The sequence below is a fragment of the Syngnathus leptorhynchus genome, chromosome 1 (assembly GCF_054491065.1).
Source record: "Syngnathus leptorhynchus isolate UIUO chromosome 1, UIUO_Slep, whole genome shotgun sequence".
Taxonomy (NCBI): Eukaryota; Metazoa; Chordata; class Actinopteri; order Syngnathiformes; family Syngnathidae; genus Syngnathus; species Syngnathus leptorhynchus.
This window is the reverse complement of record NC_141195.1, coordinates 14,107,848-14,134,111: the sequence shown is the minus strand read 5'-3', so window position 1 is coordinate 14,134,111 and position 26,264 is coordinate 14,107,848. Positions and strand designations below refer to the sequence as shown.

The window sequence follows — 26,264 nt, the reverse complement described above, 5'->3', positions numbered from 1 at the left end:
AGCAGCCTGCGTGCATCTCCAATTCCTTCATACTGCACAGGTGCACGGCAGCGGCAAACAAACAATCATGTTTGCCATGTGGAACGTTTGTGATTTTAGTGTGATTTGAAGATTTCATCTCACCACACATGCTATAAAAAGATAGCTTGTCGGGACAGCATGTTAAAAAGGTTCATAACAAAAGATCTCTGGTCAACTTTTCACATGTGAAACAATCTAGTCTTAAGCGTCGTTTACAGATAGCACTACATTGATACGTGGATTTCAGTTGTCTTTTTTAGCACAGCTATTATGTTTTATTTTCGACTTTTGTCAAAGTGACAGCATTCTAAAATCAAGTCACGTGTATTTGAAAACGAGCTTTCCCATTGTAGGCCAGGTCTGGTAGGAAGCCTCCATCCAGTGCATAAATGACAAGACAGAGCATGAGCAGAGCGGAGACAACGGATGACTAAAGCGTATGTCTGACATTTTATTTTCACTTTAATGATACTTGGAAAGATTGGCATAAACAATAACAATTGAGCCCGGTACAGAGAAACACAATTTCTAACCACTTTGTAAGCCTGCTGATCTTGTTTGGCTTAATATTTCGTTGCTATCGATTTCACCATTTTAGTCACCGACAACTAAGCTTTAAAATTGTAGACTAAGAACCTCGCTAATATTATAATTACAGTATGCCTAAAGCCTTGGTGTGGGGAATTTAGAAAGGTTGGCTCTGAAAAACACTTGAATGCACTTCTCATTTCAGTCACTACTAACATGTTTCAAGCACAACAACATACACATAAAACTATTTGACTGCTCATTAAATTGATCTTCACATCATCAGACAGATCTAAAAAGTCACACTTTTCATGAAGTGGCTAAGTGCACATACACAGATTACATATATACAATTTGCTATTGATATTTTTCACTGTGCGGCATAAGAAAACCTCGAGGTAGAAACAACGTAATTGAAGAAAAAACTATCCTGCTGGCGAGGTCACCGCTGCTTCTGTTGCTGTGCTGCCAGGTAGCACCAGCAACTTCTCTTCCCTCAGGACACGCGCTGTGCCGGCTGTGCAATGAACCGGTGACCCTTAGCGCGCACTTCCCTTCCAAATGTAGCCACTGATGATGAATTACCTAATCCACCAAGCCCCAGCCGTTACTCGCATACACCTCGGGTGGTAAAGGACAGCTCCGGGGAGAACGAACAGATAACGAGCGATAGGCATGAGGCAAAAATAAACGCGTTTCAAAAGGAGTGGAAAGGTAAGCAGGTCAAATAAAAGCAGGGATATTTTTAAATGATGTTCAAACTGGGAACTATGAAGCACTTGGTTGCAGACCCAAGATCTATGCACACACTCTTTCTTAAAAGAGCATTTCTGGTCACAGAGAAGTCAAAAGGATTGAAATTCATGTGATTTCCATCACGAAACAAGAAGCCGGCGGCCATCATTTCATCTAAGCAGCCAAGCAGTTCGAGGGACAATGACATCAGCGCTCTCAGAGGAACGCTTGTCGTCATTCACTTTGGCACACTGCTATGGTAATGGTGGCAATGATAATGTGTATGAAAGTTATAGGGGACGCTTCACAGCAAAATATAGAAAATAAAAATTGCACACATAGGAACCCAAAGCAATTGCAAACAAAGCAATTTTAAAGTCACCAGCTGTGTCATGCATTGGCTGTGTTTATCGTTTCCTCGTAACAAAGGTCAACAAGGACTACATGACTTTTAGTCATAGCGGGGAATGCCGGCTGACCTATTTTTTCTCGTGAATATGCAAAGAAGAAGTAGTGCAGACCTTTACGGCATGAGTGTAGCTTGACCTCTGAGGTGTCTCAAATATGTTGGTTGGGAGGGAACATGCTGCAGACAGACAGCTGGCTGGAGCAGCTGACTGCTATGGAAACAGGCAGAGTGTGGAAGTACGTCTGTGTGCCAGGATTTGCTGAGCCGAGCATGCTTATGTCACCGACCATGTGTAAATACACACATCTGTCCGCTGTTTAAGTCCAACTGAGTATATGAAGGTAAGAAAGGGTAAACAATAGCGCACACACACATTGAACAGCATTTTACAGACGGGACAACTATTCAAGAGCTTTCTGTAACCATAACCCACGGCAACCCGAAAGCCGCCCACCTCTTTAGGGTACGCAGATCCATTGGCCAGCATAGTGCGAAATGAATGGACTGGCAGCCCTGTTTGTCAGGAGACAAAAAAAGAGGCTGTAACTTTACCCACTCATGCCTTACCAAAGTGCAGCACTACCCCCTCTTAAAGGTTCACAGGGTTAATTATTCAACAGAGGGAGGGAAGCAGGGGGTGAGAGTGGACACAAGGCAGCCAGAATTGCGACTCCCATCTCTATTGTGCAACTCAACCACTCACTTCGACTGTGCATTTTCTAACAGTTTGCACCACGTGCTTTGTGTCTGCTCGTACTACACGACAGCATCCGTATGCGTCTCTGCATGTTTGGTGATTCTCGGCACATGATTCCACTCTGGGGCAGGCACTGGTGTCTTACCGTTGTGGTTGTGCTGCCTGCTCTCAAGAATGCAGCTGGAAGGGTCAGCAGCACCCAGCTCAGTCAGTCTGCGGCTGGTGGCGCTCAATTCCGAGCGCAAGTTGGTCACCTCCTGGCTGGCTGACTGAATGGCCCCGTCTATGTGCTGAGCCAGCTGCTTGTTGTCATCCATCATTTTCAAGATTTTTGCCTGCCAAAAGGAGAATCCGGAAAAGGTGTCATGCTGACAAGTTGTGCATTTCCAGTGGAGCCATATAAATCCTTCTTTTTGGCCTTTTGATGACAAAGCCAAGTTAAATCCTCAAAACAGTTTGTCCTTTCGTTTGCTTCTCCTGTGGGGAAATGTGAATCTGCTGTAGGGACACTGTGCGTGTGTTTGTGCGTGCGTGCAGAAGAGTGTCCGTGCGCTTGTGTATGTGTCTGCTTGTGAGTTCTGTAAGCACATGTGTGAGAGTGTTAGTCTGCAGAGCCCCTCAGTGATATGTGCTCCCCGCAGCTGACTGTTGAAGGGACACAGCGCATTGAGAGATGACAGGCACCTTTTTAAATGGACTGTACCACTTGCACACAGAGTCGGAGGGGGGAGTTGGCTCCACATGTGAGCTCAGGGAGGTCACAAGTCTTTTGCACAGCTGTGTTGTGAAGATACTGCTGTTAATTACTTTGCAGTGAAAATAACTATAGTCCTACAAAGCGTGAGAAAAGAGATTAAAGTGAAATTACGTTGCTTCTTACTCTTTCTCTGTCTTCTCAGTGGTCAAAGGGAAGGGACTTATTAAGATATTAGGTTGACAAATAAGTACGTAATAGTAAGGCAAAATAATTGTTGTTTCACAAATCAAGCTTCGATCAAAATATCACACCATGTTAACCCTCCTGTTGTGAGGATGACTGGCATTTGTATGCATCCAAATGTGGTGGATGCTACAAAAGTATATTCCTTTGAAAATAGTTGAGGGAAGAGGGTCTAAAAATAAACAAAAGAATATCAATTTTGCTTTGATTCAACAAACCAATGCCAACACCTGATATTTTGAATGTGATGTATTTGTATTAAGTAGGGGATTGACAATGTTAAGTAAGGGATTGACGATGTCATATTTTTACCAAACAGTGGTAATTAGGTCCAACAATCATGTGGATATGTAGGGCATTAATTGTGCCAATTTCCATGTATATATAAAATTAATGCTTGAAAACTTTGTAAAAAATGGTATTCAGATGTTGTATAGCCTGAGAATGAGGTACCCTCCTATTCTCCTGCTATGTTATTGTTTCTATTGTTTCTATTTCTTTATGGTCTGCTCCTTTCACTGGAGTTGAGTAAATAAACACCACCAACCATTATACAAGGAAATACTATATCAATATGGTATACTGGTTAGCAGTTGCTATTGATTAAGTCAGTTATGGTCATCCATTGTTTTCGCAATAGACTGTATATTGTGTTCATTGTAACCATATCCTTAAAATCACCTGCATGTGCATGATTAGGAATATGCAATTAGAACATATCTTGCATAGCTGTTTCAGATGACTATCATTGCAAACACTAATTAAATCTCCAAATGTTTGTGGTTCATTTGTGATCCAAGCCCCAGTCTACTGTATATCTTTGAGATGACGGCATGAATATCCCATTGCTGAGGTTGGAGGTCTTGAATGCGTGTGCTGGTCAGTGGAGTGAATCAGTGCCTAGTGGCGAAGGACTGGTAATTAGAGAGCGCGGCAGGGTTTTGGATTTGCATGTGAATGGAGCCAGTGGTGAGCGGACTCGCAAGTCTGTAGCCATCCTTCATTGTGCTGAGGTTGAGCATCTGTCTATACACTGCAGACCTTTTGCAACCAAGGCAAGGCACCAACTCTGCTTTTAAGTCCTGAAATAAAAGTGCACCATGGACACTTCAATACAAAAGCTATTAGGATGCTGTGATTTTTTTTCTGTTCTTTCCCCTCCTCAAACAAAGTAGAGATGAATGGTGTTGCTATGCAATAACATATATGCTGCATACACACAGTGAAGCTATTTACTGCCTGGCAACAACACAAAGTAAAGTTTATTTCTGTGCTTGTCATCTTTTGGCAATAAATGTGAGCACTTAAAGGTAATCAAGGCTAGTATATACAGACTTTCTTCTCAGCATGTGTTTGCTGTCAAACAGGTGAACAGTGCATCAAACACATTAGGCCACGAGTTTGTGTTTTTTGTTATTGTTATGGACGATGTCATTTGAAACAAGAGATGTATCTCATGTTATTGTTATACATGTGACTTAAGTCTTTAGTTCCAATTTTGGTTTCAAGTTTTGTTGTGAAAAATGATTTCACAGATAATTGTCAAGTTGATTGACACACATTTCCATTTGTTTAGGCAAGGTAGGAGCAGCTAAAGGCGGGGATGTATTACTGGAAAGTTACATGACAACTGTCCTTGACATGACAAATCTCTCAACTCTCATCTTAACTTTTGGTTACACCCTCCTTATGTTATGTTCATGATGTCAAAGGAAACACATAAAAGAGTGAGGACAGAATTTTGGGGTCAATCCTAACACCAACACCACAATTGAAATGAAACATTTACTTTCCAGAGCAAATCTGGACAAAAAAACTCACACCGGCCAGTTTGACAATTTCACATGTATGCCAAACAGGTGCTCATCAAAAATAGTAACTATTATTTTACCTGAATAAAAATAAACTGTACAATGCTTAGTTCAAGGCGATGTGTGCAAATTTCAGACAAATGAGAACAGTATGTATTAAGAAAATTATTATTTTGAAAATTGAATGCAAGTGAGTGCCAAAATGGTGGCTCCAATTCCAGCAGGTTAAGTGGGATCATAAGAAATTGAGGGATAGAAGTTCTGACCAAGAAAGCAGACGCCTCACTGCTTTTTTTGTTGTTTTTAGATTATTGTCTTGTAAATGTACATACAGATTGTGCATGTTCAGAGTAGACAACTCTTAACAGAATACAACACGTGACAAAAAAAATCTCACACCATAAATGCTGAGTAAACAGCAAACAAAAAATTTAATTGAAAAAGTGAACAAAACCCCAGCCACTGACATTTGAACAAGTCCTCAACAAATACATGCCAAAGTAATTCGTTGGTTGTTGCCCTCAAGGGCTTACAGATGGATCATTTTTCCAGATGAAAAGTGAGCGTGGTTGCACATCTGATGATGAATGTTGTGCTAAAAAAAACTCTGCGTAGGTGTGAGTGAGCTACTGCGTGTGGTTTGTTTAAATTTGAAGTGTGTGTCAATATGTCTGACTCTGCGGCTGTGCGTGTTTGAGGGAAAAAGGAACCAGAAGGATGGCAAGGGATGGGAGTGTAATTGTCTGTTTCAGGTTGAGGGCAGCTCTTGTCTCCTCTGCTTAGTATTCAGCAACTGTCATCTCAGTGACAAGGATTGAGAGATGCTCTGTTTAGGGTTTGTAGCAGGGCTGGATCTGGCTTCTTGGTGCAGCTATTCCAAACCAATTTCCTTCCAAAAGCCTCATACGACAGATGATGCGCATTATTTTCTACAATACAGATGCAACTAAATATAATATTTAAGTTAGCTTTAACAGATAAGCTGATGAGGGGAGATTAGTCAAGACAACAACCTACCTTAATGGGGCAGGTAAGCAGCACGCATATTGGCAAAATATGGAACATTAATGCCTTCACGTTTGAAGCCCACGATTTGCAAATTCACCCCCCCCCCCAGCTAGTCACTGAAAAAGTCCTTTATTTGCAGTTTTTGGACTCTTTCTGCAACCCTAAGATCTCAAAAATGAAAGCAGTTTGCCCCAGAGAGAACAACCTTAGGATGGCTGTCGTATAATACTTTGTACGACATCGCAATAACTGACTTGGGTTTGATTCTACCGTACCGAATGGGACTCTGGTAAATGAGTCATTTTCAACCTTGTAGCACTGATTTGCGTATTGTGACAGTTTCCGTGAAAAAGCGTTATGGAGGAGGAAGGTGGTAGCGAGACTGACAGTGACAAAGAAACAGTATGACACAGGAGAGTGACCAGCAACTCCCCACCTTGCGTTGCCGTGAATCGCTTGAGTTATATTACAAGGACAAATTCTGCGGCGATTGAAATTGTACTGCCTCACGGCACATCACAGCTTGAGCGGTCGCCGCGAAAGACAACATTTAATTCTATCAATTCATCTGATATGATACTCACACCTAATCAAGACAAAATATGTTTTATGAATCTTAATAAAAAGGACGCTTTGGACTATTTTTTCTTGTCTGTGCACATCATTTCAGACTGCCTGCAAAATGGCATTCATAAATGGGTGGCTTTGGCATCCAGTTGAGGAAAAATACTGTAGTTCCATTCGAGAAGATGGTCTGAAAGTTGTGATAGAGAACAGTGACTAATGCAAATTGTGCCAATTGGAGGATAAAGTGGCAGTGTTTGAGGATGCCTTGCAGCTGTTAACAGTGCAGTCCAGAGGCCTACACAGTCAGCACATTAGTAGGCCAGCTGTGTATTAAAAAAACAAATCTAAACCAGTAATCACATTGAGGCCCCGTGCTAGGCAAATTACAAATGGGAATGTTTTATCTTGAAATGGAACAAACTCCAAGCCAAATGTCTATGCAGCATAAAACAAGGGTCGTCCAACGCAACAAGCATCAAGAAAGAAAAAGTCACGAGGACCTTCGTGACAACAAAACACCAAGGGACACAGCTGAAATAATCTGATGTGATTTTATTTATTCATTTGTTTAAACTCTGCAAAGGACCTCAGTCGAACGAGCCTGTGGCTATAGTACAAATTATCTTTGATGAATTACATCACTCAGTGCATCAAACCGGGTCAACAAATTCATTATGATTAGAAACATTCGCTGTGAAACGAGACATCTTTTTCGACTTCTAGAACTTAAAACACGGTTGCATGAAATGATGAGAACTAGAATACATGGCATAGATTTATCTTTATTTTCTCATTGATATTTATACTATATTATAATGTATTTACTGATAAGTACGCATCAAAATAGATGAAGTTCACTGAGTTAATCAGTTTGATGGTTTTAGAATAGTCTATTTGGTGAAAGAAAACAATGTTAAGAAAACCTCCTTCACAGTGTTAGCAGCCTTGATCTTAGGATTTTGTTGCAAAAAAAGTTAAAAGAAATGACCCAGAAATTAGTGTTATTCCATTTTTCACAAAAGTGAAAAGGCAATGTACTTAATTTCTACAATACAGGACTCACAGGTGGATTTTAAAGACAAGCAAGTGATAAATCTTAGTGAGGGTTTGAGAGAGACTGAGGAAGAATGAGCATGATTAATTCCATTTACTAAGTGTGTCCGAACCAAGATAGAAGATGGAACTCAAATGGGGGGAATGAGCATTAGGGAAATCATTAATTGGGGGGGGGGGGGGGACTAGTGTTTGAAGTGAAAAATTCAAATGCAAACCTATATATGACAAATAGACTGAATATAAAGTTTAAAAAAGTATCCGCTTGGGCTGCAATTACAATTACAAAATTGGCATAATCATAATAAAAGGTGATAATTGTGTCCATTTGACATGACACGACCAATAAAATGGTTCATTCAGAGCATTACATGTGGAGCAAATTGATGTGTGGAAGGAAACGAGAAAAGAATACCTCAATGAGAAGCACAGTTGAAGAACGTTTTTTATATTTCAGTATAAGATGAGTTTGATGGGAAACTTTTCAGACTTGATCGAAATCGATGACATTTGACATTGATTAAAAAAAAAACGTTTATGAATTCACACTCACCAGTGAAAGAACCTTATATAGACTATGCTAATTCTTCCCAGACTTCCATTTCCTTCAGTTAATTAATGCACAACACATATCCAATTCATCTTGCATCTCTATTAATTGAAAAATGTCAATCATATTCCTCCACAATTCACCGGCTCTTGCTGTGTGCATGACTCATTTCACATGCAGTGTGTTGAATTTCAATGTAAATCAAAGTAAGTCGTTAATATTCCTTTACAAGCGATGTGAGACCTTTTTTTTTTGATAATGAATGCTGTCGCCTTCAAAGAGAGGTCACCCTGCAGCTGAACAGCTGATGGCAGATTTTGCAGAACTGTGTTTCAGGGACCTTTTCTCATGCTTAAAACTGCAGTCACTCTAATCACGTTGATATTAGCATACTGCAATGACAGATAAGGCATCGTCTTCATTGCTGAAATGCTCAGGTATGCTTCTTAGGGAAATTTTGTGTATTCAATATTAATCTATGACTAGTCTGGACGATTTCATGCTGTAAACCGCCTGTGACATTTTGAGTGGCCTCAGCTCAGGAAGTTTTGCTTCTCATCCAAGAAGGCTTCATGCGACAAGGACTACACCAGCCTTACTCCTAACCTGGTCTTGCTGAACTAATTTGGCTTACTCAGATGAGTGGCAAAACATTTTCTAAGACAACTAAAACAGTCCAGTTGCAATCTGTGGTTGGAAAGAAATGACCTGGATGAAAGAAAAGATTCACAAGCATTTCCATTTTATACACACGTGCTTTACATGATTAGAAGTACAACATTTGAAAACAAATGAGAACCCCCCCCCCCACTCACACACACACACACACACACACACACACACACACACACACACACCTAAAATACACTTGTTGGACCCACAGGTGCCAGGCCAGATAATTGACTTTTGGGTATTTTCCACTTTTGCCTGGAATTTTTTCCACCTTGCCCCCCTGTCCCCAATAGGGAACATTTAGTGAGTATTTATCAGATTGTTCAGAAAACAAGAGAATTTAAGAGGTTTGGGTGTTTGGCCCCCTCAAAGGAAAAGAAATCCTACCTGACAATGGCATCTTATGATCCTTATGAGCCTTGGGCAGGATCATGGCAGATGCTTATTTCAAACACTGTAAGAGTCTTTGATGCACTGCGTCCACCAATCACCACTACTTGAAAGGTAGCTATGGACAATCAAAAGTTGCTCTGATAGGTACAAAATTGGACATGAAGACTAGCAGTATAAATCTACCCTATAAAGTTTAGAATTCGATATTTTGATTCACATAGTGAAGAGAAATAAATGTAAGTCGGGTTTAATTATTATTCATGAAAATGTGTGTATTACTGTTCTTTTTTTTAATGCCTTGATTGAAAGAGCAGAAGATTATATTTTTCCTTCTAGGATCATCAAGGAAATTACCAGTAAAATAAATACAAAAGTCAGCACTAGCTCTGCAAATATTTGTCCAACTGACAGGCACTAAAGCTAATTTTTCCATCCATCCATTTGGTATAATTAATTGTAATGTGCAATTACATGGAAATCCAAATGAATGGTCTTGAGCATGTATTTTAGTAGGATGGTTGTTTGGCCATTATAAGTATTTTTAAAACATATACTTACTATATATTGTATACGTCATCGACATTTTAAAATAATTTTGATAGTGTATGACAATGCAACAATTGAGAGATGGATTGGGATACGAGTAATGCAGCACAGAACGAGGTAATGAGCAAGACTGGCGCAGAGACAATGAGATATTTCAATTTATCAAACACTGATTGATGATACAACTGAGTGCATATATCCCTGGAGCTGTGTTCCTCCTGCGAAAAGCTGAGGAATGGCTGTAGCAGCACAGATAAGAGACAACTCAAGCTGCTTTCAGCATGCCAGCTTGCCCCCAATCACACAAACTAGCATCTCATGCCAGATAGTCAGATGCTTTGCACTATTACCTTAATCCAAATGTGTTCCCAGGAAAGTGCCTCCAAATCACACTCACTTTCCTCCTCCAATCAATAAGTTGTTGCACCAACAATGTTACACATGCTGGCACACTGACAGGGTTACAATAATCTCCATAAGCCATTTTATGTGGCAAAAAACAAACAGCCAAAAATAACAAAAGATTTGACGTGTACATGCCTCATGTACAAAGATGATGGAACGCTCACTGCGGATAAGTAGAAGCTCAACAATTGGCTACTGCGTCAAAATATTAAAATATTATCTATTTTTAAGGTTATGATGGGAATTAAATTGCTGTTTTAAATGCTAGCATACCTATCGAGTATTTAAATAAAGTATTTTTATACTTGGTATACTTGGTTCCTTATTTGTCCATAAAACCATATGATTTTTTTGCACGTCCCAAAGGGCACAACGGAAAAGTTTATTCTTATCTTAAAGCTTTCTTGAGATTGTTTTCGCACTGTTGTACAACAGAGATAACTTCAGATCTGAAGATAAGCCTCAATTAATGTATGAGAAAAACATGTTACTAATTGCAAAGATTAGAAAGTCATTTAGTTTACATTTTCCATTAAAGATGCACAGAAGAACAAAACCAAATGTGCCTTTCTGTGATGGTGCCCGTCAGACAAACTGTGTTGCCAAGCAACCACAATTTGACATGGTGTGTTATGGAAATACTTGTATTCAAAGACCCAAAGCTTAAATGAAGCACTTTTGAATTTGTCTAATGAAACATTCAGAGTTATTCAACATAACACTAAAACTATTAATCAAACAGGACATAATACTCAATTAATTCAAAATGAATGGAGGGAGCTGCTATAAAAGGTCTTAATGAATCATAACAGTCAACGATTTTGTCAGGTAATTATAATGCATCGACATGACCCAAGATGATGATATTTCCTATTACATATTTACCACCTATAGCTTCACAAAGGCTCTGCGGTGTATCGCATTGCTGCAAAGTCAGGTGATTCCCAACTGATTTTGATTCACTCATTGCCGACGTGACTGTGAAAGAAAGTTGAGCTAAGACACTCCTTGAAGTACAATCTGATATTATAATAAAATGTAACATCAGTCTTGGTGTTGAAGGGCCGTATTTTCTTAACCAGTACAAGTCCAATGAAAGCGCAGTTTAACTTTACACATGAATGGAATGTTCTGTTTATTTTTTGGGGTGATGGATGGTATTTTGGTAGACAGGGGCAGGTATGATAGAAAGGCATGTTTACATTGTTGTGTACCATTGTGGGGGGAAACACAGTCGACTTGTTTGCCAGCCATTGAAACCGTCTCTCCTTTTTGCCTGTAAATTAAGCATATTAGAAGTGCACAGTTCACATTGTAGAATCACTCGGTGGAGTCCTTCCATAAGATCACTACTCGCAAAGTACATTTAAAAGGAAATGCAAGACCTGTGTGAGACAAATAGCGCACACCGAACCGTAATTGGACAGGTGCTTTTCGAAACATACTTTGATTATGACAATAGTATTATTAATCAGAATCATTCATAATTCATTCAACGAAGTGAATTCTACAATGACGCATTGGGATGAAATAGAATGACATCCACCAGATAACTACGTCCTAAGAGCTCAGAATCTGTCTGCACCACAACTTAGACCTGCTTTTAGCTGCTCTAAATTTGATCTACTTTCTGTCACCAAATTGTCAGGTGCACTTGGGGCGTGTAATAGAAAATGCCCCTGGTTCGCTGGAATTTCCAGCGAGGCGCAACACAATCTGACAGTTTCCCAAACATGGATAAAACTAGACATGCCCTGGCACAAAAATGAAAACGCACCTGTCTAGGGCTCAAAGTATTTGAAGGCTTTATCTTGTGTGTCCCTGAAGACCACAAGAGTATGGTATCAAGTCTGAGTTGGAGTTGGACCGTTGATGCTATTTTAAGGCTTTAAAGAAATGTTTTCATCAACAGAATTGTCAATTTCAAAGCATATTCTTCAATGATAAAATATTTATTTATAGCTCGGTTGGATGACTGAAATGATTCTATGTCTATGCAGACCTGTAACAAAAGAATGATTTGAGATATTGGATTCCAACCCTAACTGTTAACACAAAATAGCAGTAAGCATCTTCATTTAAACTAGTGAATTAATGAGAAGACATTTTGCAGCCTCTCTGTTATGTAAATGTACATATGAAGTCTATAATCTTCATTAGCTTTTTGAATTATTGTATGTACTTCAGTAGGAAAGTCATTATTTAGCATTAATGCAGCGACAAAGGATGACATCGTTGTGATAGAGTATTGAGAGGTGTTTGACAAATTTAGGTTTCATCATTTTCATTGTTTATAACAGTACACTACAGTTATGATTTGAGATATTAATTTATTTTGTTTTGTGACCATGCGCATAACTCAAAATGTTCCTATCTCAAATAATAATTTCCCAATGAAATTAATTTGAATATCATTAATCTGTTCCAGGTTCCCATACACACAAATAACTAACACAAGTATTTGTTATATGTTTTTAGAATGCATCAAAAATGCTGTACTTTATAAAATAATGTTAAAAAAAAAAAAATCAGACGGTTAGGATAGGCTCGCGATCATCGTGGGGATAAGCGGTTCTAAAGATGGATGGATGTTTTTCCTCATCTGTTGCATATTTCATTTTATACGCTGATCCTTCTGGTGTGTGTGCATTGACCACTCGTTGGCCGTATAATACAGACTTACTTGTGAACATTGCATGCAAAAAAAAAACAAAAAAACAGGTGAGCCATGACGTCATGTGATGTCAGTTAACGGCGAGTGACAAAATGGCTGCCCCCTGAGATGAATAAAAACAGGTGGATTTTTCTACTTAATTCAAACTACTACTTACTTACTTGCATAGAACATATTATTGGATAGAAAAGTTTTGAATTGACTTGAATTTCAAGTGAATTTTCATTCACTTCATTCAAGTAGTGCATTTTAATTATTATCTTTCCACTTCTACTTACAGATCTGGTTCCTTGACCTATCAACTTTATTAGGCTAGTGCCAAAGGATTGCCAAATCATCATTCTAGGTAATCAGTCACAGTATAGTACAGTACAGATTCTTGAAATTTGAATCTTGAATAAGCACTTAAAAACTAAAACACTTAAATTATACATCCCATAGTAGTTCAGAAGATGTAGTTTCACATCTACAAGGACTCCCGGAAGAAAAAGCGATTGGATCTACAAAAATCACACAAAGAGGGTTGCAAAACATCATTGGTGCATTTCAAAGGTCCACTGGTGTCAGGGGATAGCGGACGGGACCAAGGCCATGCATAATGCATGAACAGAAAGCATGTTTTGGAGGACCAGCTGAGGTCCCATTCTGAGAAGGACAGATTGACCCAGCGAAACCCATCACATACTCAATCCCTCTTCAACAGCTCCCCCCGCTCCCCCACGTGCTCTTGAGACTGCAAGCGGGATGCACTCTTCCATGACCTTGGCACTTTTTGGCACATAAATGCGGAAAGTGAGTCAGATGTGTTGTAATATTAATAGGATACTTCCCGGATAGCTGCATGATAATGCACATTTATGAGGTGGCCTATGTAGAGTGATTATAAAATTAACAGACAGCTTTTAACCATCCCTCGTTGTTCCCAAAAACAATGTTAGCATACTTCCAGCAATTTTTGAGAACGTGGTTATCCTTTTGAATTTGATTGGCAGCAGCTGTCAGGCTGCCTGCGCACAGACATTCTATTGTTATAGAACAACAGCCAATACAACAAAGTGCTGCAAGAATAAGCTATGGGCAGGCGCTAAGTTGCCAGCAGGTGTCTGGAAAAGAAACAGAATCTATCTGTACATCCACACAGACAATTGGCGAGTGTTTGTTCGTTGTTTTTTTTGAACAGGTATGCAAACAGAATTCCAGAGTGCAAAAGCTAGGTTGGTATTATTGTTCAGGTATGGCTCTATGAAGCCACTGTGTTGGCCAGAATACTGATGTTATTGTTTGATTCAAGATTAGATTTTCTGCAACAAAATAAAGACAGAAGAACAGTAACTCACTAAACTAGACAGCACCATCATGATCTGTTGCACTGAAATCCCTTGGGGTCTGAGTTTTATTTTATCTCAGAGGACAAAGAGGGGGTGATTCACCCGTTAGGCAGTGTATTTATCAACTGGGGGGGTAGGGATTTATTGGAGTGTTGTAGACAACGCCGAAAAATGAAACTTAAATGCAAAAGTTGTATTGATGCGTAGGTAGGTGGTGTTCTATCCTCCAAACCCATTACTGTGTAGCACTATATATTCATATTTATCTGAGTTTTATCGATGAAAACATCCCCTGGCATCAGGAAATGAGGTTGGTGGCAGCGGGGAGAATTAACTTGAACATAAGGACCATCCATAAAACTAAATGGACGAACTCAATAGATGCTCATGAGAGAAGCAGATTTAGATGATTCACTAACACAACACACTGTCCATCATGTATGACCAGGGCCACATTGACGTCACGGATTAAACGCAAACCTCAAGGCACCACTGTATGTTGTGTGACGGATTACATTTTTCTTGACATCTTGAAATTGCTCATCAGTGCCTCCAGCTTGTCTAAAACCTCAGTTCCAGTTCATAACGAAGAAAAACAAGGCCAAAACCTGACGATGGCTATGGTGTTTTTGTGTTGATGTGCATTGAATAGTTTCTCAGAAAGTGAGGGTCTTGTCAGCATCTCTTCACTGATGAATACATCAGCATGGGGGTCAGAGGGAGTCACACAGATCTTATTTATCAGCGTCTCCTCGGACAAAAGTCACCCTCCACTGACTTGTTTAGATGCATCCACATGCTCCTGTGCCACAAACTCCTTCTCTACTCCCTGTTTTCAACCACACATGACTGACAGGTCCACTAATGTAGTCAGAGCTGGTTACTGCAGGAGGAAGGAGAGCAAGAGATAAGGTCAGGAGCAAAGGCTCAGAAGCTCAGCAGCAAATTTCCTCCAAGACTGACTGCACAAAAATGGGGACTAAGAAGAGGCAATGTGAAGTCCCCATTGCACAGACTTTCCAATCGAGGGAAGTCACTAGGTGTCATCCATTGATTTTGAGGTAACATTCTAAAGAGAAATGCAAGTCAGAAGATGCTGTAAATGTCTTTCTACCGTGGATGACGTCAAATAAATATAAACACTGATACAAGAATTTCCTCTTTGAAACTAGTAAATTGTATGAATGCCAACATTTTGTCATGCAGTGTGCGTACACAACGACAGATGTTGGATTAGGGTGCGTGACAACTCATCAAGCTCATTTGAATAATTTTGAATAAACAGCTCATTCACACTCTTGACATTGCCTCTTCGACGGCGGCCTCTAATTGGAGATCACAGCCTCTCATCTTGGGCTCTTCATCCTCTTCCCACAAAAAGATTGTCAACACGAGGGAAAACATCAGCGAAATCAGAGAAAGAATGGACATGGAGTGTCCATTTGGTCTTTTAGATGGCATATTAATATACTTCTATCCCCTCCAAATGATCGAAAGAGATTTATTTCATGAGATGTTTGTTGTATTTACTCAAAGGAGGGAAATAAGGTACCAAAGTGATGACGTCAACAAGTAGTTCAATCTTGTCCCATTTTACTTCAGTTACAACTTCAAAGTAAGAAACATACATGCAAAAACACAAAAACAATTTGAAAGCGAGTTTGGATTTTGCAAAGTGCAAAGATGAGGCACAAAAGTTTTGGAACAGTTTTATGGACTGAGGCCACGATGAACCACTACCAAAGTGATGGAAATGACTACATTAGCTCATCTGTGAAGCATGCAGGAGGAGTTCATGTCATGGCTCAAGTTTGCATGGCCGCTTCTGGAAAAGGCTCAGTAGTCTATGATAGTAGCAGTCAAATAAATTCAGAAGTGCAAAAAAACATGTTGTCTGCCAATTTAAATGAAAAATGCATCCAAACCTATCAGGAGAAGTGTCATCATGGAACAAGACCATTACCCAAAACACACAGCCAACACAACAAAGGACTTCATCAGGGGGAGAGAGAAAGGTCTTAGCCCGGCCAAGTTAATGACCGGACCTTAACCCAACCGAGCATGCATTTTAACACCTTAAGAGGAGACTGAAGAGAGAAACCCCCAGAAAGAAGAATTGAAAGTAAAGGCCTTGAAAATTATTTCTTATAAAAAATGCAACAATCTGGTCAAGTCAATGAGTCGCAAGCTTGATGCAGCTATTGCAAATAAGAGTTATATACAACTATAAATATGAAACGTTATTCATATTAACCTTATTTCATTGGGTCAGTTCAAATACATCTGCTCACTTGAAAAGTGGATGGCTTAAAACAAAAAGGTGCTCTGTCCTGTGCTATTTAACACATTTACATGTAAATGGTATGAAGTAAAAGCTGGAGTTTTGTATCATAATCATCATTTGATCTGAACCCCAAATGTCTTCAGTATACAACAAAAATGAAGGAGTGGACCTTGACGCTCCAAAACTTTCAGAAGGGGCTCTTTGTATTTATGGGGTGGTACATGGTGTAAGAAGTTTGAAACACTGTAATACAATAAAACAATGACAAAAAATAAAGTGCCTGAGATGGGCCAATGAACATTTTGAGTAGTTTCTCATATGTATTAACAGAATTATAGTTTGAAAAAAAAGATGGAACTTTAAACTTATTTTGAGAGTAACAAGGAAATGGCACTGGTTTGATAGACTTGCAATTTGGATAAAACTTTGCTGAGTGATGTGATGCAGTGCAAAGGGAAAAACGTTTTGGGGTGGGTCAGAATAAAAGGTGTTGGCTCAGAGATTTTCCCTAGATATGGAATAAACATGTGGGTAGGTGCGGTGCGTGAATATTTATGGACAATGATTTTTGTAGCCCCGCGTTGCTTGTAAAGAGGTCCGATTTGCATACCTGAGCATCCACGAGGAGGTGTCTCATCAAGGTCATTGACTTTTGCAGTGTCTCCTTCTCAGGGGGACAATATGCGTGATCATTCTGCTCAAGTGATTTGGGTTCCGTCACCATGAAATTTGCGATCTGATCATTCAGGCTGTTCAGGGACTGCACCGCTAGAGGGAGACAGAGACACAATTGACTTGCATCAACTACAATACAGTAGACATTCCGGACATTTGTATGCGTCCAAGTAAGTAGAACCAGTTTTTGGCAAGCCTTTGGTAACAATGGCTGTCCTTGCCCTATTCGACAACTTTCCCCCCAAATCAAAGTCACGCACTTACGTTGTGATGCATTCTGAATGCCACTGTTTTTTTTTTCCAGCTCAATATTGATGGTAACACAATTGTTGTTGTCGGACAGAAACCATTATCCAAATTTGGTTAATACGTTTTTTCACAACTTAGTATGATTGGTCAGTCTCCAATTTACATATGATTGACAAATCTTTGCCCAATCTGACGTAATGATAATTGCTTACGCACTTTAATGATGCAATGGTAATGGCTCAGCAAACATGCCATATTTTTTTTGGTTCTTGTTTTGTTTTCCTGAAAAGTGCCGGTTTGGAAGAAGTGAGCATCATGCCTGCCAACAGCAATAATCAGAATTCTTATTAAATGATCTTCTGAATGGACATTTCCATCAGACAGTGAAGGCTCTTGAAGGTCCTCATTTTCTTCCATGCTCTTATTGGCCAGGGATAATAGCAGAGGGGCAGAATGTGGTTTCCGACTGTCACCGACTCCCTTGGCTATCAACACCCTCTCTCATCCGGAATGTTCCTGTGAGCCATCCTGTTTTTGTTCCGAAGTTTTTGCCCTGGTGTGTCCTTTCAGGTTTCCTTCCCAGCTTGCCTCCCACAGTGAAAAGTAGCCAACCCGGCTGCATTTCCCCTTCCCAGTGCACAGACTTCCTCAAACCTCTTCCATTTACCTCTTCAGTCTCAGAGAGGCCAGAGAAAATATTTCAAAGGTCACAGTTGCAAGAGAAAAAGTAATTTCCGAAAGTATGTGCAATTTTCCCCCCCCCCCTTAACGATCCATTTTATTTTATATCCCTGTGACTGTTCTAACCCCTAATGCCTCATTATCCATGTTTCCAGTGTTGAAACCTTCAAATCTACAAAACTGTCATTCATACACTTTGGGCACCTCGATTGTTGAGCTGGAAAGACAACTGATAAACCGCCCGCAAACAGAGAAATTCATCTAGAATCTGTACTGAATAGGGTGCATTTTGGCTTTGAATTTGAGCGGGTGTTTGCGACTATAAAGCATTTCCCCACACACAAATTCCCACAGTTACAAAAAAAAAAGCAACGAAATTCAGCACGGATGTTTGCATTACATAACCAGCATTCTTCCATCGTGGTTGACATTTCCAAGCAAACCAGCTTTGGCGGTTGAGATAAAAAGGGGATGAGGGGGCTGGAGAGGGCCGTGCCCCCTCGAGGTGAGAGTGGAGCAGATATCGAATGTTTGAACGTGTGAGTGGGCTGCTTGTCGTGCAAGGAGTCAGCGTCAAACATTGAGTGAGAAGTCTTAGTGATCTTATCTTAGTGAATGACGGGTAAAAGGTGAAAGGCTATGAGAATACGTATTGGAAGGCGCTTGAGTTGCTTATACTTACTGCCCTCTAGTGGCTTTAGAATGCACACACGGGCCATTGTGACGGCAATGCGTTTATGTAGTTCACTACTTACAGTATCTTCAATGGTTACTGAGCTTAGTGTCATCAGCAGCTATTTTTTTAAGAGTAATGCAAAAAAAAAGACTTGGTGAGACTTTGCTCAACCAAGAAATTCTAAATGTAAATGCTTGGTGGTAATCTGAAGCTTGTTTTTAATAATTATTAATCTAGTAATCTAATAAACAAGGGTCAATAGACCTTTGAAACTACAAGGTACAGCAATGCATGATTTGGATGCTTTGCATGTCATCTGATGAATTAACAAACTACATAATACTTTGAGCAAAACCAATATGATTATTTTATACAGATTATGATCTGGTCAGGTCCATTGGCCGATGTAGGATAATATCTTGATTATGATTATTTTCTTTTTTTAATTGTCCTTATTCGGACAAGCATGAATATTAGCAATGAATATTACTATGTTGCAACCCTCTACTTTGCTTCTGTTAGTCTTATTCGATTCTATATTTGGTCTGTTTTTCGGCTTGAGAACGAGCATAACCTCATATTTTGATACTGTCTTGTTGATAAAAATGTAAAATATTTCTTTGTGAATTTGACAAGTTGAAAAGAATGTGCCATATTTTTTCAGAATATTGTGTCTTTCTTTAGTTCAGAGAGCTCACTTTCTCAGCCGAATTGTCTCGCCCTTTGCAGTCGGCCGTATTCTCCTCTTCTAAATCGTCAAAATGCCTTGCATGTCCTCCTATTGAGCAGCCGGTGTTGAGAAAAAAAAACAAGATTCCAGAGCAGTGCCCTGCCTGTCGAGCCTTTATCTTCACTGGGGAAGACAGTGGCTGCCAGGAGAAATGAAGATCACCACAGATGAAAAATGCTGAAAAGAACGCACAACGTTTTCCTAATGGGAGATGATGCACGAGCCCAGGATGGAGTCCAGGGAAAAGGGCCTCATTTCATGGCAAATTGTTCATAGCACACAAACAAATCTAAGGGAAAACTGATACATAGAGAGTGATGAGCCAAATGTTTTGTGCTGTCAACCTCTGCATTTGCTGTGCTTGGTTGAACAGCGTGAAAGTAGTGTGAATAAATGTGCTTTGATTTGTTTAGTAAATAAATGTTTTTGGCCACTATATGAGCTTAATTGTTATCTTTTTCGAGAATGCATTTAAAGTAGGGCGAGTGGGAATGAGAACACATTTAATGTGTCTGTTTGATGTGTAAAGAAATGTTTTGGTTATAAAAAAAAAAAAAATCATAAAGGGACAATTTCTAATCCTGAATTCGATGAGACACTCAAGGCAAATGCTGCAGCAAAAGCACTCGACAGTGCTGTGCAACATTGCCCCCAATTGGCCAAACCGCGCGTATAGTCTTGTTGCTAATGTCAAACCGCTGCACTTCCACTCTATTTAATCAAACCGTAAAATACATGCAAATCAGTCAGATCACTTGGGTACGGACGAATCCCAATCTTTAACCTCATAAATGATGGGAAAAAAAAAAGTCTGCCAGTGGAGGCACGAAAACACAAATGTTATGCTTTAATGGAGAGTTTTCGTCTCATGGGGAACAACTCATTGACCTACGAGGGGAAATTTAACATATTCCACAAGCTCGCCACATCATGTATGTAGATGAAATCTTTGGAGCGCTCAAAGCATCACCATGCAGTATGCATGAACAGACTGAAAGTTTTGCCTTTTCATAAAAAGGGCTGAAAAGGATCCTTGTATTTAATTAACACACAGGGGAACTTTGAAGGTTGGACTTTGAATGACATTTGCTTGAGGTGCAGTGATGCAGCATTCATTAGTTCTCCATAGTCATCGAAAGAGATGGTGCGCGTGCGTGTGTGTATCTTGGCCACCAGGAAGCAATATAGTACAGACATACAAAATACTCAAGGAAGAGTTTCAAAACCAAGTGATTCAGTAAGCTGCAGTAGTAATATTGTGCATTTGCGGCAAAGAACAAAGAAAGACTGCCAGTGACTATCATTATATCATCTGTCTGTGTGTGTTGCTGCATATTTTGTGTTCACATATCCAGTTTAAAGGTAGTCCAACCAGTGCAACGAATATAAATCATTTGTAAGCAATTCATTTTTTAAGTTAATGTAAAAATAGATTGAAGTTACGTAGAAGTATTTTGGGACAATGGTTTTGGGTATATTTATGTTTCATTTATTAATATACAAGAAACATTTTACCAATACCTTTTTATATGTTTTGGGGATCAATTACTCACGTTTTTTTGAAAGCACAGCAGGACTACATATCTGTTGACGATACTCCAAATATAACTGGGTCATTGAGTGAATTGAGGTACATCATTCCAAACAGTCACACACCTGGTTCACTCCATACATACATTAGTGCCAACAGCACACTCACAGGTAGGTTACAACACGTATTAGACATTCAACAACGCATACATTTGCTACTACGTCCATCTTCCTTTCGTTACACAAGCGAGATCTGCGGAAATGGAAAAAAAGGGGAAAAAAATGCTCAATTAGTCAGAACACATCATTTGCTGTATGTAGCAGTTCCCAAGGGGGTTCTGTTGCAAAGCAGTACACAGCAATCAGAACGCTACTCTCTACAGAGCTCATTAGACTCAACTAATCATATCCATTAGCACCGGAACTGGCTGAGCAAAAACTGATATGGGACGAGGCCTCCGAGGTGACGGGTTTCAAAATGGAATGTGTGTCACTGTATACGCATACGTGCGTGAAAAAACACGGCCTGGTTCTTCATAACCGTCCCTCCAGCAGCTGACGAGTCCCCCTTGATTTTTGAACAATTCTCTGCTGAGCTTCGTACAGCAGCTCGCTCAGTCTCTCTGTCCTCATTCTCATGTTTTTGTGTGGCACTTGAAACAACATCTGCAATTGTTGGAGGGATTACATAGCAGCTTGAGCTTGTGCCCCATTTTGGTGCAATAAATAGAAAAATAACTGTAGTATCTGATGTTTTGCAACAAAAGGCAGAATCGGATTAATGTTTGTGCACCGACTTCATCTCATTTTATTGTGACCTTATAAACATCAGATGCTCATAAACAGACTCCAGGCACCGAAGTTTAATGGCATGTTTAATGAGTTTTAGCCTCAAGCTACCTCCATTAGGGAGTTTGTGTTTTCATTAAACATTTTGTTTGTTTGCCGCATTTGCATCATGAGTCAGGCCTAGATTTATTTTTCCCCCAAAAAAGACCCAACTTTACCATGTATCACCGGATTACAACTGCACTTTTGGCTTTGACGTTGACATTTTTTCTCTCATATTCCAAAAGAAGGAGTGATGAGACAAACAGTAATGTGTGATTAGGCAATCACGCATATGATGAGGATTAGAGTTAAGGCAGGACTAGATCAATTCTCGAGAAATGTTTGACTTCTAAATCCAAACAAATTTCAGGTGGATCTGTTCTAAAATCATTAAAGCTTTCAATGGACATTCATTTGTGTGTTCGTAGGACTTAGTATGCTACAACTTTGTTATGAATATCCATTCTACATGGAAATGTAGACTACAATATTTTGCACTAAAAAACGGGATTTTTTTCATGTATTCCATTCCCAAAAAGGATGAAAGCAAAAGTGTCTGCCATGGGAATTGACACAAAGCAAAGTTCAACAATGCTGTCATAATCTTTCCCAAAATGGGAGCTGCCAATTTTCAGACATGTCACATTTTCAACATGTTCCAAATAAAACTGTTATCTGGCTTCGGCACATAAAAACTCTGAGCTGAATGTGAGGAATGGAAGTCTGTATTTGCAATGAGCCCAATTGGATGCAATAATTCTGTATTGGACATAAAAAGAGGACAGACCCAGATTATGTATATCTCTTTCTTATTTTATTTTTTTTAAGTCTGATGTTTCGCTTCCACATCATTGACACTTCTTCCAACTTGTAGGCTTCTCTTAAATGATTAACAAAACATTATTCTCTGTGAAATGGATATGAGCATTATATCCCACCATTACTTAATTTAGCTCAAGAGAAAGAAGATTGATTTTTACAATTATAGTGAAAAATTGGGCAGGGTATTTCTATTGCTGAATTGAATTTTATTTGTCAGGGTAATTTCTTTTTGTCAGTTTACGTAGGTCAATGCAATCAAATTATTAACTAATTTAATTGTCGATGAGTTGTCAATTAATTGATTAATTATTGTAACTCTGCTGCCGCGCCTCCCATGCTTGTCCTCAGTCACGTCCGCGTTGTTCACAGGCACGCACCGCTATCAGTATTTATTGCCGTTAACTGTCCCTCGTTAGCTCCTCATCAGGGCGTGAACTTAAACGCTGTTCTCCCATCACTCCTGGTTGGTTGGTCTAGTTTGCCACAAATGATTTTTTCCATTCATTTCGTATAAAACCCCACAAAATAGTGAAGCCACAATAGGTGAAGCACGAAGTGGCAAGGGATTACTGCATATTATTTTGGTGCAAGTTGACATATTAAAATTGGGGTGGGCAATGCTGGAAGGAGAAAAAAAGCTTGGTTTTGCTATATCACTAGAAATGAAACAAATCTTAGAAGAGCCATAAAGGTATTATGCTAAAGTAATTAGCAATGGAGCTCTGGAGGTATGGAGCTATGGAGGTATGGAGCCACCAGCCAGCACCCTCCGTGGCTGGATCAATGGAAGTGTTTAGGTACCAGGCGGCCAAAGTGCCGAGGCCTCACGCTCGACCACGCCGGTGCAGAGTTCCAGCCGCTCGGATGAGCTCTGTCACTCTCCCGCCGCGCAGCCACCGGTAACGGGGAAATGTCGCCGCCTTGTGGACACGCCGTTGTAAATGAATGGGCTTTCGCACTTAGTGCAATTTTCGCCAACTCTCTGACTTAGAGCTATGGAAGTATGGCTTTGGGAATCAAAGGGGGAGAAAAACACGGGTACAATCATGATTCTTATTTGGTGAGAAAAGTCTGGAATCTTGTGGGATGTCTGGGATCTTGTGGGATGTAGACATGCTGGTTTAGGTCAGTTTGGGTCATAAAGAACAAGCAGCAAACCAAAGACTGGCAAGATCTATCAAAATGTAATAACTTTATCAACTTAAAATCTTTAGGGTCTTGATTTATTTATTGACCTAGGGTGGTTTGAGAGTGAGCCTTATCCAAATTATCACTCAAGTGCAAGATGACACATCTTTGTAAATGCTGTCACAGTTTGGAACTGGGCCAAGTGTCGAGAGACAAAGGAATGTTTGCTTGTGTTTGGTGTCACGGCAGCCCTTTATTTTACTCGTTCAAACAGCTAAAACACATACACCGGCCCTGATAAAATAGTTCAGGAGTTAAACTTCACACCCACACAGAGGCGAGATTGGATTTTTCTTGCAGTGATGTCATTCTTGGTGTGAAATGAGTCCTCTCTAAGTGGATTATGCACTCTGTCTGAACCCGGAGATGAACAGGACTTGGCTAATGCTGAGTGCATTAGCAAACATGGAGCAGTTAATGAAAGCATGAAAACATTCAGACTGATGAGGAGCTGGGCTAAATAAAATTATGTTTTATATATCTAGCAAGCAAACACATAATCGTACTCTTGTGGTTTGAAAGTTCAATCGTCATTTATAGTTCTTGGGAGACATCATATACTGAGCAAAAGCCGCTTGTCTTGACTGAACAAAAGCTGCTCGCCTTGATCGACCATGGTTAATATGAACATTGATTTGTTTTTGTTTTTTTAAAGGGACAGGAGAATCCTTGTCTGAACAGTCGGAGGTGCTGCTTGTTAGTTGCCATTGACATCCCATGGTGATGTCATGTTGACCCGACTGATCTGATGTTGACGAATGTTTCTCAAACTGGGGTTCATTCCAAAACCCTCACAGCTGGACTGCCAATAAAACTAACATACTAAAAAATATACTACAAAGTAAACAATTAACTCCTTTCGACCGTAGTTTGGGCCACTGGATGGCACGGATAAGATCGTGACATATCACATTAATCTGACATCCAGGCAAGCAGCATTTCTAGGCAAGATGAACTTGGGCGCTTATAGGTCAGGTCAAAACTTCCCTATGTGTTGCCAAATTATTGCTTTTGAAATTTATAAATGGACACTGAGCAAGTAAGTCTATGATTGCCTTCCACAAGCCTTTCTTATGATACAGAACACAATGCCAAAAGGATTGCGCTCAATTGTCTGTCTTTTTTTTTTGCGGGAATTCAAGTCACAAAAATAATCACTAGAGGGTTCATGAAAATTTTCCAAATATAGCAAATACATTACTAAAAAAAAGATGACACTGACTAGCTTCTCTTTTGAACTGTTCAAGTCGAGTCAGAATCAACAGCACCTCTGGTGGTTGCAGTCAGGTAACACAGTTAATTTCTCCTCAATTACAACTTAATTCTTTGGAATTGAGTGATTATAGTACAATGCTTGTCCGTACTAGTTTCCCCAGGAGGGCCTGGGCAGTCTGTCTCTACACCTGACGAGAACAATTTCTTTTCCAGTCATCACCACTGATGAGACCAAGGAAGCTGCAAGCTGCTGTCGGCACTTCATCACCGAAACAAAAAGGAATTACATGCATAACAGCAGTCCCCTGTCAAGTAAAAACTGTTTGCTTTTCATCAAGAAGATTTGATCAAACTAAACCACACTTATTGCTTCAGCTGTCTAATTGCATTACATTTGAATGGTTGTGGACCAATTAATAAGTTAAAGGCGAAATAAAGTTAAAGGCATCACTATCTATGTAAACCTCTCCTCTAATTCCCCGGAGTTGACTAATTGTGTCAGGAGTTAAATGTCACACTGATTGCTGAAATGATTGGATTAGACAGCGTTGAGGGTTCAGCTCAGTCTAACAGCTCGACTCTCGCTGCACTGCAACAGCTTGCCTCTGCCTGATGAAATTACAGTGAAAGGTGCAACTTTAAATGTCTGCGAGCATTCAGGGCGAAAACTCAAAAGAGGAAGTTGCTGCTGTGTCCAATGCACTTCAACTTTGGATCAATTATCTAAAAGTAGTCTTTTGTCTTAAACGTATCGTTCCACCGTTTTTTAGAGTTTTTTTATACCCTTTTATCAAGTTTGCAATTTGGATTAGAAATGAGCAGAATGTCTTTCTTCATTTGTCACAAATGTCTGATTTCATTAATGATTCAATATGTAAATAAGGTTTAGGGTTAGCATTTAGTTTAGCTCAGTTTATTTTGGTAAAAGCAGCATTCCATTGTTGTGGATGCTTGGCGACCTCGCCTGCCAGCACGAAGCCACAGTGTCCTCCTGGTTTTCAATTGCAGAAAAACTTATTTTTAAACATACCTCCATGGTACTCTGT

At 39.7% G+C, this 26,264-nt stretch overlaps 1 protein-coding gene across 1 annotated transcript in view; it reads right to left on the bottom strand.

The window, feature by feature from the left end:
* The window catches only part of kazna (kazrin, periplakin interacting protein a), a 99,998-nt gene that overhangs the window by 61,398 nt on the left and 12,336 nt on the right, over window positions 1-26,264 (bottom strand). Inside the window, exons 3-4 of the mRNA XM_085916377.1 lie at window positions 17,232-17,389; window positions 2,536-2,725 (exon numbers count right to left, since the gene is read on the bottom strand). Of these exons, the coding sequence (XP_085772503.1) occupies window positions 2,536-2,725; window positions 17,232-17,389 (348 nt within the window). The remainder of the gene's footprint in view (window positions 1-2,535; window positions 2,726-17,231; window positions 17,390-26,264) is intronic.